This window comes from Eptatretus burgeri, chromosome 8 (assembly GCF_056783735.1).
Source record: "Eptatretus burgeri isolate ZD-2024b chromosome 8, Ebu_testis_v1, whole genome shotgun sequence".
Classification (NCBI taxonomy): Eukaryota; Metazoa; Chordata; class Myxini; order Myxiniformes; family Myxinidae; genus Eptatretus; species Eptatretus burgeri.
Genome location: NC_140968.1, coordinates 68,690,885 through 68,705,682, shown reverse-complemented (window position 1 = coordinate 68,705,682; position 14,798 = coordinate 68,690,885). Strand labels below are relative to the sequence as shown.

At 44.0% G+C, this 14,798-nt stretch overlaps 1 protein-coding gene and 1 long non-coding RNA gene across 5 annotated transcripts in view; one reads left to right on the top strand and one right to left on the bottom strand.

Annotated features, from left to right (window-relative positions):
• Positions 1-14,798, bottom strand: part of LOC147021962 (aryl hydrocarbon receptor nuclear translocator 2-like) — a 150,956-nt gene that overhangs the window by 7,120 nt on the left and 129,038 nt on the right. The window contains exon 20 of one of the 4 annotated variants that reach the window (XM_085892450.1): positions 13,076-13,145. The exons of the other annotated variants lie outside the window; for them this stretch is intronic. Within the exon in view, the coding sequence (XP_085748576.1) occupies positions 13,076-13,145 (70 nt within the window). The remainder of the gene's footprint in view (positions 1-13,075; positions 13,146-14,798) is intronic. 4 annotated transcript variants of the gene reach the window in all.
• The window catches only part of LOC147021963 (uncharacterized), a 71,161-nt gene continuing 66,700 nt past the window's right edge, over positions 10,338-14,798 (top strand). Inside the window, exon 1 of the long non-coding RNA XR_015061021.1 lies at positions 10,338-10,461. This is a non-coding gene — a long non-coding RNA (uncharacterized LOC147021963). The remainder of the gene's footprint in view (positions 10,462-14,798) is intronic.

Here is a 14,798-nt window from a genome sequence, read left to right as displayed (position 1 = left end):
CATCGTAGAAACTTCTGGTTTGCGTCGCTACCTTCTCCAGAGACAGCTTTTATTAGACAAGGTCAGAGGTCAAGTTGACGATTTCGTAAGCACCAGTCTATGACTGCTTGTTACTTACGAAATCTAAAGATTTTGTAAGTATATTGATGACTTCCGTTTCTGTTTGTTACTTACGAAATCTAAAGATTTCGTAAGTATATTGATGACTTCCATTTGTTTGTTACTTACGAAATCTAAAGATTTCGTAAGTATATTGATGACTTCCGTTTGTTTGTTACTTACGAAATCTAAAGATTTCGTAAGTATATTGATGACTTCCGTATCTGTTTGTTTGTTTGTTTGTATGTTTGTTTGTTTGTTTGTAGGCACGATAACTCGAGAACGGAAGAAGCTACCAATGTCAAATTACACCACGTGATTCAGGAGGGTGATGGCTAGTGCTGATTAGATTTTGGTCAAAATCGGTCAAAGGTCAAGGTCACAGTGAGGTCAAACATCCAAAAAATGATAACTCGAGAACGGAAGAAGCGACCAATGTCAAATTACACCAGCTGATTCAGGAGGGTGGTGGCTAGCACTGATTAGATTTTGGTCAAACTCGGTCAAAGTTGAAGGTCACAGTGAGGTCAAACATCCAAAACATTCGATTTTTGATGGTTTGGTACAGAATCATCATAGAAACTTCTGGTTTGTGTCACTACCTTCTCCAGAGACAGCTTTTATTAGAAAAGGTCAGAGGTCAAGTTGACGATTTCGTAAGTACCAGTCTATGACTGCTTGTTTGTTTGTTAGTTACGAAATCTAAAGATTTCGTAAGTATATTGATGACTTCCGTTTCTGTTTGTTTGTTTGTTTGTTTGTGGGCATGATAACTCAAGAACGGAAGAAGCTACCAATGTCAAATTGCACCACTTGATTCAGGAGGGTGATGGCTAGTGCTGATTAGATTTTGGTCAAAATCGGTCAAAGGTCAAGGTCACAGTGAGGTCAAACATCCAAAAAATGATAACTCGAGAAGGGAAGAAGCTACCAATGTCAAATTACACCTCGTAATTCAGGAGGGTGGTGGCTTGCGCTGATTAGATTTTGGTCAAAATCGGTCAAAGGTCAAGGTCACAGTGGGGTCAAAGGTCAAGGTCACAGTGGGGTCAAACGTCCAAAAAATGATAACTCGAGAACGGAAGAACCTACCAATGTCAAATTACACCACGTGATTCAGGAGGGTGATGGCTAGCGCTGATTAGATTTTGGTCAAAATCGGTCAAAGGTCAAGGTCACAGTGAGGTCAAACATCCAAAACATTCGATTTTTGATGGTTTGGTACAGAAACAACATAGAAACTTCTGGTTTGCGTCGCCACCTTCTCGAGAGACAGCTTTTATTAGACAAGGTCAGAGGTCAAGTTGACGATTTCGTAAGTACCAGTCTATGACTGCTTGTTTGTTTGTTTGTTTGTTTGTGAGAAGAATATCTCAAAAAGTTATTGCTGGATTCGGACGAAACTTTGTGGACAGGTTTGGTGTGTGACAAGGATGAATCGATTGCATTTTGGTGAGGATCCACATCTGCATCCGGATACTAGAATTTTTCAAAGCAATTCTTCACCATTGAGAGATCGGGCCAAAACAGATATAGCACAATATTTCAAAAAGTTATGGAAGGATTAAGACAAAACCTGGTGGCAGTGTGACCACTCCTTGGCTTTTTTCACAAGATCTTGGCTATTCGTTGTTCACCTTGGCGTCTTGGTTTTCTATAGGTTTTCTTGGCGTATAGGTTTTCTATTATCATCGCTTTTCCGAAACCTTGTGAATTCTTGGCTTCTTTCATTGGCTTATCTTGGCATTTATGAAAATGAGGAGTGGTCACACTGCTTGGGGGATGAGTTGTGTAAATGACAAGAACAAGCCAATTCGATTTTGGTTCAGGTCCGGATCCAAATCAGGCCCATCAGTGGGATACAAAACATAACCTGTTTCGCCTGGCAGAGGTATGCACTCCGATACACTTGGATGTTCTTTCTGCTTGGAGTCACGACAATTTCATGCAGCCAAAGCCTCAGAAGTGTAAAGTTCTGCAAGTCAGCTTTCTGCACACTGACCCCTCCTCGCCAGTGATTTATATCAATGGCACAGTACTTGAGTTAGTATCTTTGCTATATCTCCTTGGAGTTACTCTTCAATCGGACCTAAAATGGGACTCAAGTTCAACGAATGATATCTCGAGCCTCATGTCGTCTTGACATATTTTTCTCTCCTTTTCTCTCTCTTGCGCAAATATATTTTTATTGTTGCATATTAATTGACTGAACTGCACTGTCAACATTTCCTTTTTTTAATTGCCATTGTCCTTTGTTTTTTATTACTGTTCCAATTATGCTTCTGTGTTATCAATTATACCAGACAGTACTACTTTGAATAGTATTAACTCACAGATACAACACGTCGCTTCGCTGATGGGGGTGTGAATGGGAGGGGGTGGAGAAAGAGAGATGGAGAGAGAGGAGGCAGAGGAATGGGAGGGGAGGGAAGAGGAGGGAGGGGAAGCAAGGAGTGGGTGAAGAAGAGGAAGCGAGGAAGGGGAGAATAGCGAGGAAAGGGGGGGGGTGGAGGTAGGAAAGCGACGCCTCACAAAACATTGCTATATACTGCGGGAGGGAGGGATGTGTGTGTGTGTGTGAGAGAGAGAGAGAGAGAGAGAGAGAGAGAGAGAGAGAGAGAGAGAGAGAGAGAGAGAGAGAGAGAGAGAGAGAGAGAGAGAGAGAGAGAGAGAGAGAGAGAGAGAGAGAGAGAGAGAGAGAGAGAGAGAGAGAGAGAGAGAGAGAGAGAGAGATATGCATTTTATTCAGAGGGGGAGTGAGGAGGGGTCAGAGAGAGAGAGAGAGAGAGAGAGAGAGAGAGAGTAAGTGGGGGGAGGGGGGTTTGGGGGGGGAGGAGGAAAAAAAAAAGAGATACGTGAGGGGTGGAGGTGGCATTGGCAAAGATAGTGATATGTTATGCTTAATGACCAAACACAAATAAAAAATCTCATGTCAGAATCGCTGTACACACAGCAACACAACAGAGTTTGTAATGTTAACCACAGGCACATCTGCAAAAACTTTGATATCCCAGTTCCAGAAAACTTATGGGAACATTAACCAAAAGCATGGACTGAAAACATGGAAGTACCGTTCACGAACAAACTAATGATCCCATCGAGCGTGAACATCGAAAACAAAGCATTGTGACCAGGTATCATACTTGGGTACAAAAAAGAGAGAAGAAGGCATTGCTAAAGGCCCTGTCACACCTTGACGATTTAGCCAACGTATGCCTGACGTATGCAAAATTGGGCTAAAACGCCGGCACACGTCGAATACGTTATGGGTAAGTTTGTATACGTTAAGAGCACGCTGAAAAACACTGCCATACGTCATAGTACGCTGGCTTTCATCGTTGTACTTTGCGGTTGTCCTCAAATTTTAGCATGGTTGAAATTTTACGAGGTATGCCAGCATATGACTCATACGTTCCACTACGCTGGCCATAAGTTGTAGGCACGTTGTGTGATCGTTGACATACGTCGACACATGTTACTTGTAAGTTACTCATAAGTGGAAACAAGTCGAGGTAATGATTAGCATACCCGAAACTTATTTATAACCTACGAGTAACGTGTTGTAGGCACGTTACACGATCGTTGCACACACGCCGAGGCACGTTGTGTGATCGTTGACACACGTCGACACGTTACTTGTAAGTTACTCATAAGTCGAAACACGTCGAGGTAATGCTTAACGTACCCAAAACTTATTTCTAACCTATGAGTAACGTGCTTTGAACCTATGTGTAACGTACCTCCAACGCATATTGACGTATGTAGACGTATTTGATTGACTTCTTCCGGACGACCACAGAACTTACTAAACGTGTTTCTAATTTACAGCTACCGTATAATGGCGTATTGGCAGCGTTAAACAAAAAAACAACAACAATAACTTCCGATATTTCGTCACGTGCCGTTACGTCACATCTGATTGCCTCTTCAGTTTGCTCATGTCTTATTCTTAGTTCCTCCTCTGTGAATATTTTCTGTTTGAGGATATTGTCACGTCGACGTCGAAACTTAAAAGCAAATGTCCGAATATATTTTAAAATTCGTGATAGACTAAAAAAATAAAAAAATAAACAACAATAACAACAACAACTTCAGATATTTTGTCACGTGCCTTCACGGAGCCAAGGAGAAAAAAAGAATATGTGCCTTGACGGAGAAAATAAGTTTCGGGTATGCTAATCATTACCTTGACGTGTTTCGACTTATGAGTAACTTACAAGGAACTTGTGTCGACGTGTGTCAACGATCGCATATCGCGCCTACAAATTATTCCCAGCGTAGCGGAACGTGTGAGCCATACGGCGAGTACGTCGTAAAATTTTCAGCATGCTTGAAATTTGACGACGTACTAAACGTACCACGAAATATGACAGCGTACTTCATCGTTTTTCAGCGTGCTCTTAACCTATACACAACTTGCCCATACCGTATTCGACGTGTGCCAGCGTTTTAGACACATTTTTCATAGGTCGGCATATGCTGGCTAAATCGTCAATGTGTGACTGCGATATTGACACTTCCAATTCTCAGGCAGTTATGATTTAAATTGGCGTGCGGCAGGTTTTTAACAGGCTACGCCACGAGTTCGTCGGCGATACGTGCAGCGCGCTATGCCTAAGTTAAACTATTGTTGGGCATATGTTGTGAACGCCGACAACACGCTAATCATTCGTTGGTATAAGTTATCTACAAGACAACGAAACATTCTGTGCCCGTTACTTATATGTTATGCATACGACCAACACGTTATGAATACGCCAAAAACTTAAAAAAAAAAACATCAAAATTTCAGCGTATGCCAACGTTTTACATACGTTGCCATTGCTGGCTGAATCGTCAATGTGTGACTGCGATATTGACACTTCCAATTCTCAGGCAGTTATGATTTAAATTGGCGTGCGGCAGGTTTTTAACAGGCTACGCCACGAGTTCGTCGGCGATACGTGCAGCGCGCTATGCCTAAGTTAAACTATTGTTGGGCATATGTTGTGAACGCCGACAACACGCTAATCATTCGTTGGTATAAGTTATCTACAAGACAACGAAACATTCTGTGCCCGTTACTTATATGTTATGCATACGACCAACACGTTATGAATACGCCAAAACTTAAAAAAAAAACATCAAAATTTCAGCGTATGCCAACGTTTTACATACGTTGCCATTGCTGGCTGAATCGTCAAGGTGTGACGGCGTCTTTAGTGAGGTGTTCATACCAGTGATTTTGGACTAAACGATGCATAAATGAAGAAAATGACCAAATACCAAGACCTCAAAAATGAAGTGAAAAGATCCTAGAAGCTGAAGAATGCCAAAGTTGTACCAGTGATAGTTGGGGCTACGGGAATGATGAGGAAGAACCTCAGAGATATTAAAAACCATCCCTAGGAATATTATTACAAACAAACTACAGTTGGAAGCTGTCCGGGGCTCAGCGACGATCCTGAAGAGAGTCCTCCGCACAAAACTTTGAGAACAGAAAAACATCACAGCTTGGTCTATGAATGGTGACCCCCTTACCGCAATGAAGGTGGATACTTTGAGCCCACCCTGGGAGGACTCCATTCCACATCTCTCTCACACACACACTCACACACACACACACACACACACACACACACACACACACACACACCCACACACACCCAGACACACACACACACAGACACACACACACACACACACACACGCACGCACGCACACACGTTTGAAAATAACCCAAAAGATTCTACGAACGAGAGAAACAAAAGCAAAACATATCAAATCCCCCTGAGAAAGATAAACTTAAAACTGCAATAGCTAAAGGAAATGTCTTCAGTGATATTTGTAGAAGAAGAAGAAGAAGAAGAAAAAAAAACCTTTTAAAACGCCAAACCTAAAAAAAACCCAGGCGGATAGAATTCCAAACTTCTGGCTAAAACAACTGGATGCTCTCCACAATCACTGCAGGGGCTGTCACACCTTGACGTTTTAGCCAGCGTATGGCAAGGTATCAAAATGTATGCAAAACGCTGGCGTACGCTGAACTATTGATGTTTTTTTCCAGTTTTGGACGTATTCATAACGAGTTGGACGTATGCATAACGTACTAGTAACATACACAGAACGTTTCAATCACATATAGATAACTTATACCAACGAATGCTGAGCGTGTTGTCGGCGTTCACAACCTCTGCCCAACGATAGTCTAACTTATGCATAGCGCGCGGCAGCGTATCGCCGACGATCACGTGGCGTAGGCTATTCATAGGCTGCGGCTCGACGATTCAAATCATAACCGCACTAGACATCGAAGTGTGAAGCCACTGTCACACCTTGACGTTTTAGCCAGCGTATGCCGACGTATGAAAAATTTGCGGAACCAAGCTGGCACACGTCGAATATGTTATGGGTAAGTTTTGTATACGTTAAGAGCGCGCTGGCATACGTCGTAGTACGCCGAGTACGTCGAATGACACACGTTCCGCATACACTGGCCATAAGTTGCAGGCACGTTACGCGATCACACGTAACATGCCTGCAACGTGATCACACACGGCGACACACGTTACTTGTAAGTTACTCATAAGTCGAAACACGTCAAGGTACTGGTTAGCGTCAGTGTTCCAGACTCCCTGGTTTTTTTTTGTTTTTTTCCTTTCATCGGTATAACGGTGATGTTGACACTTCGATTTCTAGTGTGGTTATAATTTAAATCGTTGAGCGGCAGCCTATTAATTACATTATATTATAACCGCACTATAAATCGAAGTGTCAACATCACCGTCATACCGACAAAAAAAAAACAAAAAAAAAACAGGGAGTCTGGAACACTGACGCTAACCATTACCTCGACGTGTTTCGACTTATGAGTAACTTACAGGTAACGTGTTTCGACTTATGAGTAACTTACAGGTAACGTGTGTCGACGTGTGTCAACGATCGCGTAACGTGCCTACAACACGTTACTCATAGGTTAGAAATAAGTTTCGGGTACGCTAAACATTACCTCGACGTGTTTCGACTTACGAGTAACTTACAAGTAACGTGTGTCGACATGTGTCAACGATCGCGTAATGTGCCTACAACTTATGGCCAGCGTATGCAGAACGTGTGAGTCATACGCTGGCATACGTCGAAAAATTTCAAGCATGGAAAATTTGTCTTACAGCTCGGCGTACTACGACGTATGCCAGCGTACTACGACATATGTCAGCGTAATACGACGTATGCCAGCATGCTCTTAACGTATACAAACTTACCCATAACGTATTCGACGTGTGCCAGCATTTTAGCCAAATTTTTCATATGTCGGCATACGCTGGCTAAATCGTCAAGGTGTGACAGGGCCTTAAGCTCGATCAGTCAATAAAAGCTTATCCAAAGGGAGGGAGGAGCTGTTGGATGAGTGGCTCACAGAAGGCAACACCTTCCTCATCCCAAAATCTGAAGAAACCCAACTACCTCACAAGTATAGACCAATAACATGTTGACCAAGAACATACAAACTTCTGATGGGAATCATCACAGATATGATGTACCACCACTTAACAACAAGGAGGCCGAGGCACAACAGAAGTGATATGAGAGAGGATGCTACGGAACAACAAACCACCTACTACTAAACAAGATCATACTTGAAAACTGTAAAACCGGAATAACGAAATTATCCACAGCATGGATAGATTGCAGAAAAGCTTTTGATCGTGTTCCACACTCATGCATTGTAGAATTAATGCAATTGTACAAGGTCAACCCTCACATAATCAAACTGATTGAGAAAGCAATGGAGATTTTGAATACCAGATTTCTATTACAGCACTCAGAAGGAAAAATTGAAATAGCAGGAGTGAAGATACACTACATGGCCAAAAGTATGTGGACACCTGCTCATCCAACATCTCATTCCAAAATAATGGGCATTGACATGGAGTTAGTCTCCCCTTTGCTGCTATAACAGCCTCCACTCTTCTGGGAAGACTTTCCACTAGATGTTGGAACATTGCTGCAGGGATTTGCTTCCATTCAGCCATTAGTGAAGTGAAGTCAGGCCATTAGTGAAGTCCTTGCTCATTGGGTCTTGGGATTGGGTTTTTATTTTTTTTGCAAAAATTGGGTTTTGCTCACTGGGTCCATTCAGCCATTAATGAAGCCATGCATTGATGTTGGGTGATTTGGTCTGGCTCGCAGTTAGTGTTCCAATTCATCCTAAAGGTATTCGATGGGGTTGAGGTCAGGGCTCTGTGCAAGCCTGAAAGTTCTTCCACACCGATCTTGACAAACCATTTCTGTATGGACCTCGCTTTGTGCACGGGGGCATTGTCATGCAAAAACAGGAAAGGGCCTTCCCCAAACTGTTGCCACAAAGTTGGAAGCACAGAATCATCTAGAATGTCATTGTGTGCTGCGACGTTAAGATTTCCTTTCACTGGAACTAAGAGGCCGAGCCTGAACCATGAAAAACAGCCCCAGACCATTATTCCTCCTCCACCAAACTTTACAATCGGCACTATGCATTCGGGCAGGTAGCATTCTTCTGGCATCCTCCAAACCCAGATTCGTTCGTCGGACTTCCAGATGGTGAAGCGTGATTCATCACTCCAGAGAACGCGTTTCCACTACCCTAAGAGTCCAATGGCGGTGAGCTTTACACCACTCCAGTCGACGCTTGGCATTGCGCATGGTGATCTTCGGCTTGTGTGCGGCTGCTCGGACATGGAAACCCATTTCATGAAGCTCTCGACGAACAGTGCTTGTGCAGATGTTGCTTCCAGCGGTAGTTTGGAACTCGGTAGTGTGTGTTACAACCGACGATTTTTCCGCGCTACACGCTTCAGCACCTAGCGTACTCATTGTGTGAGCTTGTGTGGCGTACCATTTTGCGGCTGAGAGGTTGTTGTTCCTCGATGTTTCCACTTCACAATAACAGCATTTACAGTTGACCGGGGCAGCTCTTGCAGGGCAGAAATTTGATGAACTGACTTGTTGGAAAGATGGCATCCTGTGACGGTGGCACGTTGAAAATCAGTGAGCTCTTCAGTACGGCCCATTCGACTGGCAATGTTTGTCTATGGAGATTGCATGGCTGTGTGCTTGATTTTATACACCTGTCAGAAATGGGTGTGGCTGAAATAGCCAAATCCACTAATTAGAAGGGGTGTCCGCATACTTTTGTCCACGTTGTATACGTCGCAAGATTGTCCAGAGTGATTACTTTTCGCCTCTCCTGCTTTGCCGGAGTCTGGACCCAATGAGCAAGGACATGGATACACCCAAACAACCAACAGAAGAACATCCAAAGAAACAGGAAAGGTTGCATCTACTGTACATGGATGATTTAAAACTCTTTGCACCAAAAGCCAAAAAATTGGCAAAATAAATGAAATTACTGAAGCAGTACTCTGACAACATTCAAATGAAATTTGGCCAAGATAAGTGTGCCAAGTGCACATTCGTGCACGGTGGACTGACAAAAACGGACAACATAAAAATCAACATAAATACAACAATACAGGAACTTTTTCTTTTTCTTGTTGAAGTTCACCAAAACAAGGCTGAAAGCCATTATTTGTAAAGGGCTAGAAAGAAAAAGAAGAAGAGAACACACTGGCAAAACCTTCACCTAGTCCTGAAAGAAGAAAACCACTTCACAAGACCACTGTGCAGAAGGGGGTAACTAGGCCAGGTGGAAAAAATGAATTGTCCTACACCCATTGGGTGTTTTTAGGAGACACTATCCCCATACTGGATGGCCGTTGGCGTCTGAAGGGAGCTCATCCGTCCTTTGTCAGGTGATATTTTTTGTCCTGGCAGGGTGTCACAGCTAACCTCCCCACTCGCATAGCCAGTGAGGGGTGTCGGTTGAGTTGCTGACAACTCAACAATGCGGCAGGTAGCACTGTGCTACGTGTTACCAGTGGTAGTCCTAAAAGACTGACCTGACTGAAACGAGAAAAACGAAGCACCATACAAATATCTGAGAGTAGAAGACGGCCACCAAATTTGTGACAAACAAATGCGCAAAACGATTGCCAAAAAAAATACGGCCGTTTCGGCCGTTTGTAACACATTTGTACATCAGCCTTGATTTGATCCTGCCACGTTTTGACAAACCTGGTTTGAGTCGTAACTTTCTCTGTTGCTGTGAGACGGCAGTGGTTTAATATCTATAAGCTGCTTATTCGCATTTGCTGTTTCGTGAGGCTGCTATGTCACGTGTTGCGCTCAGCCACTCATCTTGCTTTATGACCCTCAACCATCTTGGATCCGGGTCACTTGTGGACTCTTTTATTTGCCGTTTGTAATCTTGTGAATCTGGCCCCTGTGTGAGTCACATTTTACTGTTTTATCATCGCTGCATCACCCTAAAGCGGTCACGATCTTGTAAGTACACATATTTTGTGTGACAGCAACTTTTTCTGCCCATCAGATAACTTTGATTACCGAACGATCGGTGTGGCCTGCGTCTCTATCCTAACGCCAGGAAGAGGTTTATTGGGCTGCAGTATGTTCTTTAACATGGAATAGGCAAAGCCCAGAAGCGAACATAGAATTCTTCTTGCATTCGCTTCTGACTTTACATAAAACTTGTTCACAACTGTATACTTGCCAACTATGGTACGTGTAAGCGCCGCACAGCTGATGATTTTGACGCAATTTCCGGTTATTTCGGCCTGGATTCGGGATCAGCGATCAAATAATGTAAATCACGATAAAAAAAATATTTTTTGATGATGCGGGAGATATCTTTATTAAAATTAACTTTGGGAAAAAATAATTGAATAAATAAATAAATAACGATCACTTCTGGTCAAGAATAAAAAAATTAAAAGTTCCGGAAAGAGTTTTAAAAATCACTCCTGGTAATGTTAAATACAAAATAAACACTTCCTGTCATGAAAGAAATCACTTACGGAAGTATAAAATTAACTTTGGGAAAAAATAATTGAATAAATAAATAAACACTTCCGGTCATGATCTCCCAGCATGCATCATTCCCCATGACAAAAACCGGAAACAAAAAAAAACCAGAAGCAAAAAAAAAAACGGAAGCAAAATGGTCATAGCCAAGAACACGGATTCACAAGTGCCAGGGTATTGTGTTGTTTTTGTTGTTTCCTATTCTCTCATTTGCACGCGTTAAGTAATATTCACAAGATAGAAATAAAACCCAATCGTGTTTATACACCGCACAGCGTTTAACAACAACCGGAAGCAAAAGGTCATAGCTAACGATACGGATTCCAAATAGCCAGGGCTATTGTGTTGTTGTTGTTGTTGTTGTTGTTGTTGTTGTTGTTGTTTCCTATTCTCTCATGTGCACGCGTTAAGTATGAAGCTCACTGCGTTCGCTATTATACCGAGCCTGTTAATATTTGCAGAGTATTATTAAGAGTTTTTGTTGCATTGCCAGTGTTTATATCGCCCTCCCGGGGCTTACCAACTTGATGGTCTCATATTGTTGCGGAGCCGGGTATCGGCTGCGAGCACGACCGCGAGGTGGAGCAGTAGGGTCGACTATACCGAATACCCGGAATCTAGATCGTACCTTTAGGAAAACTCCGAGGGTACGGGTCCCTTACCGGACCGTGAATCGTCACTAATTCCACCACGTGGGACGGACAGGGTTATTTGCCAATCTTCAAAATACCTAGAGATCCACGTGGCGAGTTACCGAGTATTCACACCCTCGACGGCGCTCGTACAAGTCGAGCTGTTAGCGTGCGCAACCCGAGCCGATGGTTGCCGAAGTCCCGTCAGTCCAAATGTACATTTACAGCGGCAACAGCCTTTGTAATTCACTAGCATGCGCCATGCTAAGCCAATGGAAGAAACACAGCAACGAACTGATACATTTAACAAATGTATTTATTTATAATGGGGGAAAGGGGGGAGCATGCAAGAAGCAGAGTTATCCGACTATAGAGATGCAAGTATGTACAGCAAAGAGCACTTAAACAATTCCTACTTACAGACGGGCCCACCGACACACACACACACACACACACACACACACACACACACACACACACACACACACACACACACACACACACACACACACACACACACACACCCAGAAGGCATGGACCTGTCCACCTCGTGTGGTTCGGCTGACACGGGTGAACCAGGCCAGCGTCGAGATGCGATGATAGAGTCCAGAGCTCCCTTCAGCGCTCGTACCAGCAACCAAAACTCTCCTCTGTATCCCAAACTGTCGAGAAGGCAGGAGGTTTCTCTGCCACTTCTCCAAGTCTTTGAGTTGAACGTTAAAGCGAGGGCTGATACTCCACACTCGTTCAACCTGCCCATCAGATTGACCACAACCTTTCCTGCTCGATGGTCATCAACTATCTCAAAAGCTCTCCCCTTCGTCCGATCGCGCCGCAACCTTATTAACCCTTCTCCAGGGGGGGGTGGGGGGTGGGGAGGGGCTGCCTCCACCCTCCCCGCTCTCCCTCACTGAACAGTTTTGGCACCAGAATCGCTCGTCGCCCTGTCATTGGCCAAAACGAGCGGCAAGTCCGTCGATTGGCCCGGGGGCATGGTGACGTCACGCGGACCGCCTTTCTCACCGTCGCCGGGTCTGATTGGCTGAGCGGCGGCCACCTCACTCGTAGCACGCTGATTGGTCGAGGGCCGCCGCGAGGCTCCTCCTTGAACTCCGCCCACCATGGTGTCGGCCAGAGCGAGGTGAAGGTGAGGTTGATGCTGGTGTTGTTGTAGTTGATGTTGGTGGTGTAAAAATGAAAGAAAACCCTGACTATCAAAGTAACTTCGCAGCGCATGTACATTCAATTACCCATTAAACAAGGGAAAGGGGAGCTATCTATCCACATTTACTTATCGAAATAACTGAGCTATAGGACCTGTATGTTGAGTGCTCATGGCTTCCAGATTCATAACAATATGTCCTCCGTATGTCAATTTAATGAATAATTTGGAGGAAGAAGAAGAAGAATTTGGTGCCTCTGGCTTTATGATCAACATGCATCACCGTAAGCCATGCTGAGCTGTGCGTCTCGTATGTGGAACTCAGCAGTGCATTTTGTTTTGTTGCAGTGAATCTGGGTGGAAGAAAGGTCATTTTTGAATTAAGATATGAATGAAAGATGTGACATCTGCTTCATCAGTGATCATTCATAGCAGCATTGAAAATCGAACTGGGGTGATCAGCCAAGTTATAGACGGGGTATTACGAACGTCGCTGAAGGATCAAGAATACCATTAACAGTACCTACGAAGAATGAGGCTGATCCTGAAAAATGTACCTCTCCCGAAGAAACAAAATCAAAGCCATAAACAACTCGTAATACCAGCATTCCAATACAGCTGTGGAATAAACTGGCCACAATGAGAAATCAATAAACTAGATATCAAAACAAGGAAACTTTTCACTCTCCACAAAAAGTTCTCGAAAATCAATGCAGTCCAAGAATGTATCTGCCAAGACGAGAAAGCGGTCGCGGCCTGATGGAGCTCAACCAAGTGCAGAGAGTGACAACAGGATTGGCTGAGTCTGTGAAAAGGTCAACAGACTATTGAATCCCATAAAATTGAAAGCAAACATTTCCGGAGACATGGAGATGGCCTTGAATACCATGGGAAGAGAGTTTGGTGAGTAGGGCAGGGTGCCAGACTGTGTCAAAAGCACGTGATATGTCCAGGGATACGGCTCGGATTTCCTGTCTGGCATTGAGGACCTCCATCCATTGATGGGAGAGCAGTAGCAGCATATCTAGGGTAGAGTGACCTGGTCTGAAACCAAATTGATGATTGGAAATCAAGCCATTGGAGAAGAGGAAGGATTTCATATCTGAGGCGATGATGGATTCCATCACCTTGCTGATGATTGGGAGAAGGCTGATTGGTCTGTAGTTATAGGGATCTGTTTTTGCACCTTTTTTATGCAGGGCAGTGATGTTAGCAGATTTCCAAGCAGATGGCAGATGACCTTGGGCAAATGAGAGGGTGAATAGAACAGAGAGAGGGTGAGCAAGAGCAGAAGAGCAGGCTTTGAGGACACGTGGGCTGATGCCATCTGGACCGGTTGCAGAATCTGACTCGAGGTTTGAAAGCAAGCTCTCCACCTTGTCAGGAGAAAAGGATACAGAGTCCAGGGACAGTTGGGTGCGACTGGGTAAAGTGGGTAGAGATAGTGATGGGTTTAGGACACAAGATTTAGCTGCAAACACCGAGTTTAGACATTCAGCTTTATCACGTGTGGAATCAGCAGTGCGGCCATTTGAGGTAAGGGAGGGGATGGAGGGGGAACATACACCAGAAACAGATTTGATTAAACGCCACCAGGATTTTGAGGAGGGAGAGAGGTTTGAGAGTTCAGACTTGAGATGAGAAAGATGTTGTTTTCTGGCTCTCCTGAGGGTAGATACACACTTGTTCCGAGCTTTGTGGAAAGAACTGAGATTGCCCTCAGTTGGGTTTGCTTTCCATGAGGCAAAGGCAAGTTGTTTCAGGACAACTGCCTCGCCACAAGCTTCAGTAAACCAAGGGCGGGAGGAAGGGTAAGACAACTGAACACGAGAGGGGATAAATCTGTGCATGAGGGAGAGCAAGTTTCTTTGAAAGAATTCCCAGGATGAGTTGATGTTTGAGAAAGTAGTGATAGGAGACCAGTCTGTAAGTTTGATGGCTGCTCGGAGACCCTGCCAGTCGGCTTGAGTGAAATGCCAGACTCGACGGCGGTGAGGTGGTTCTCT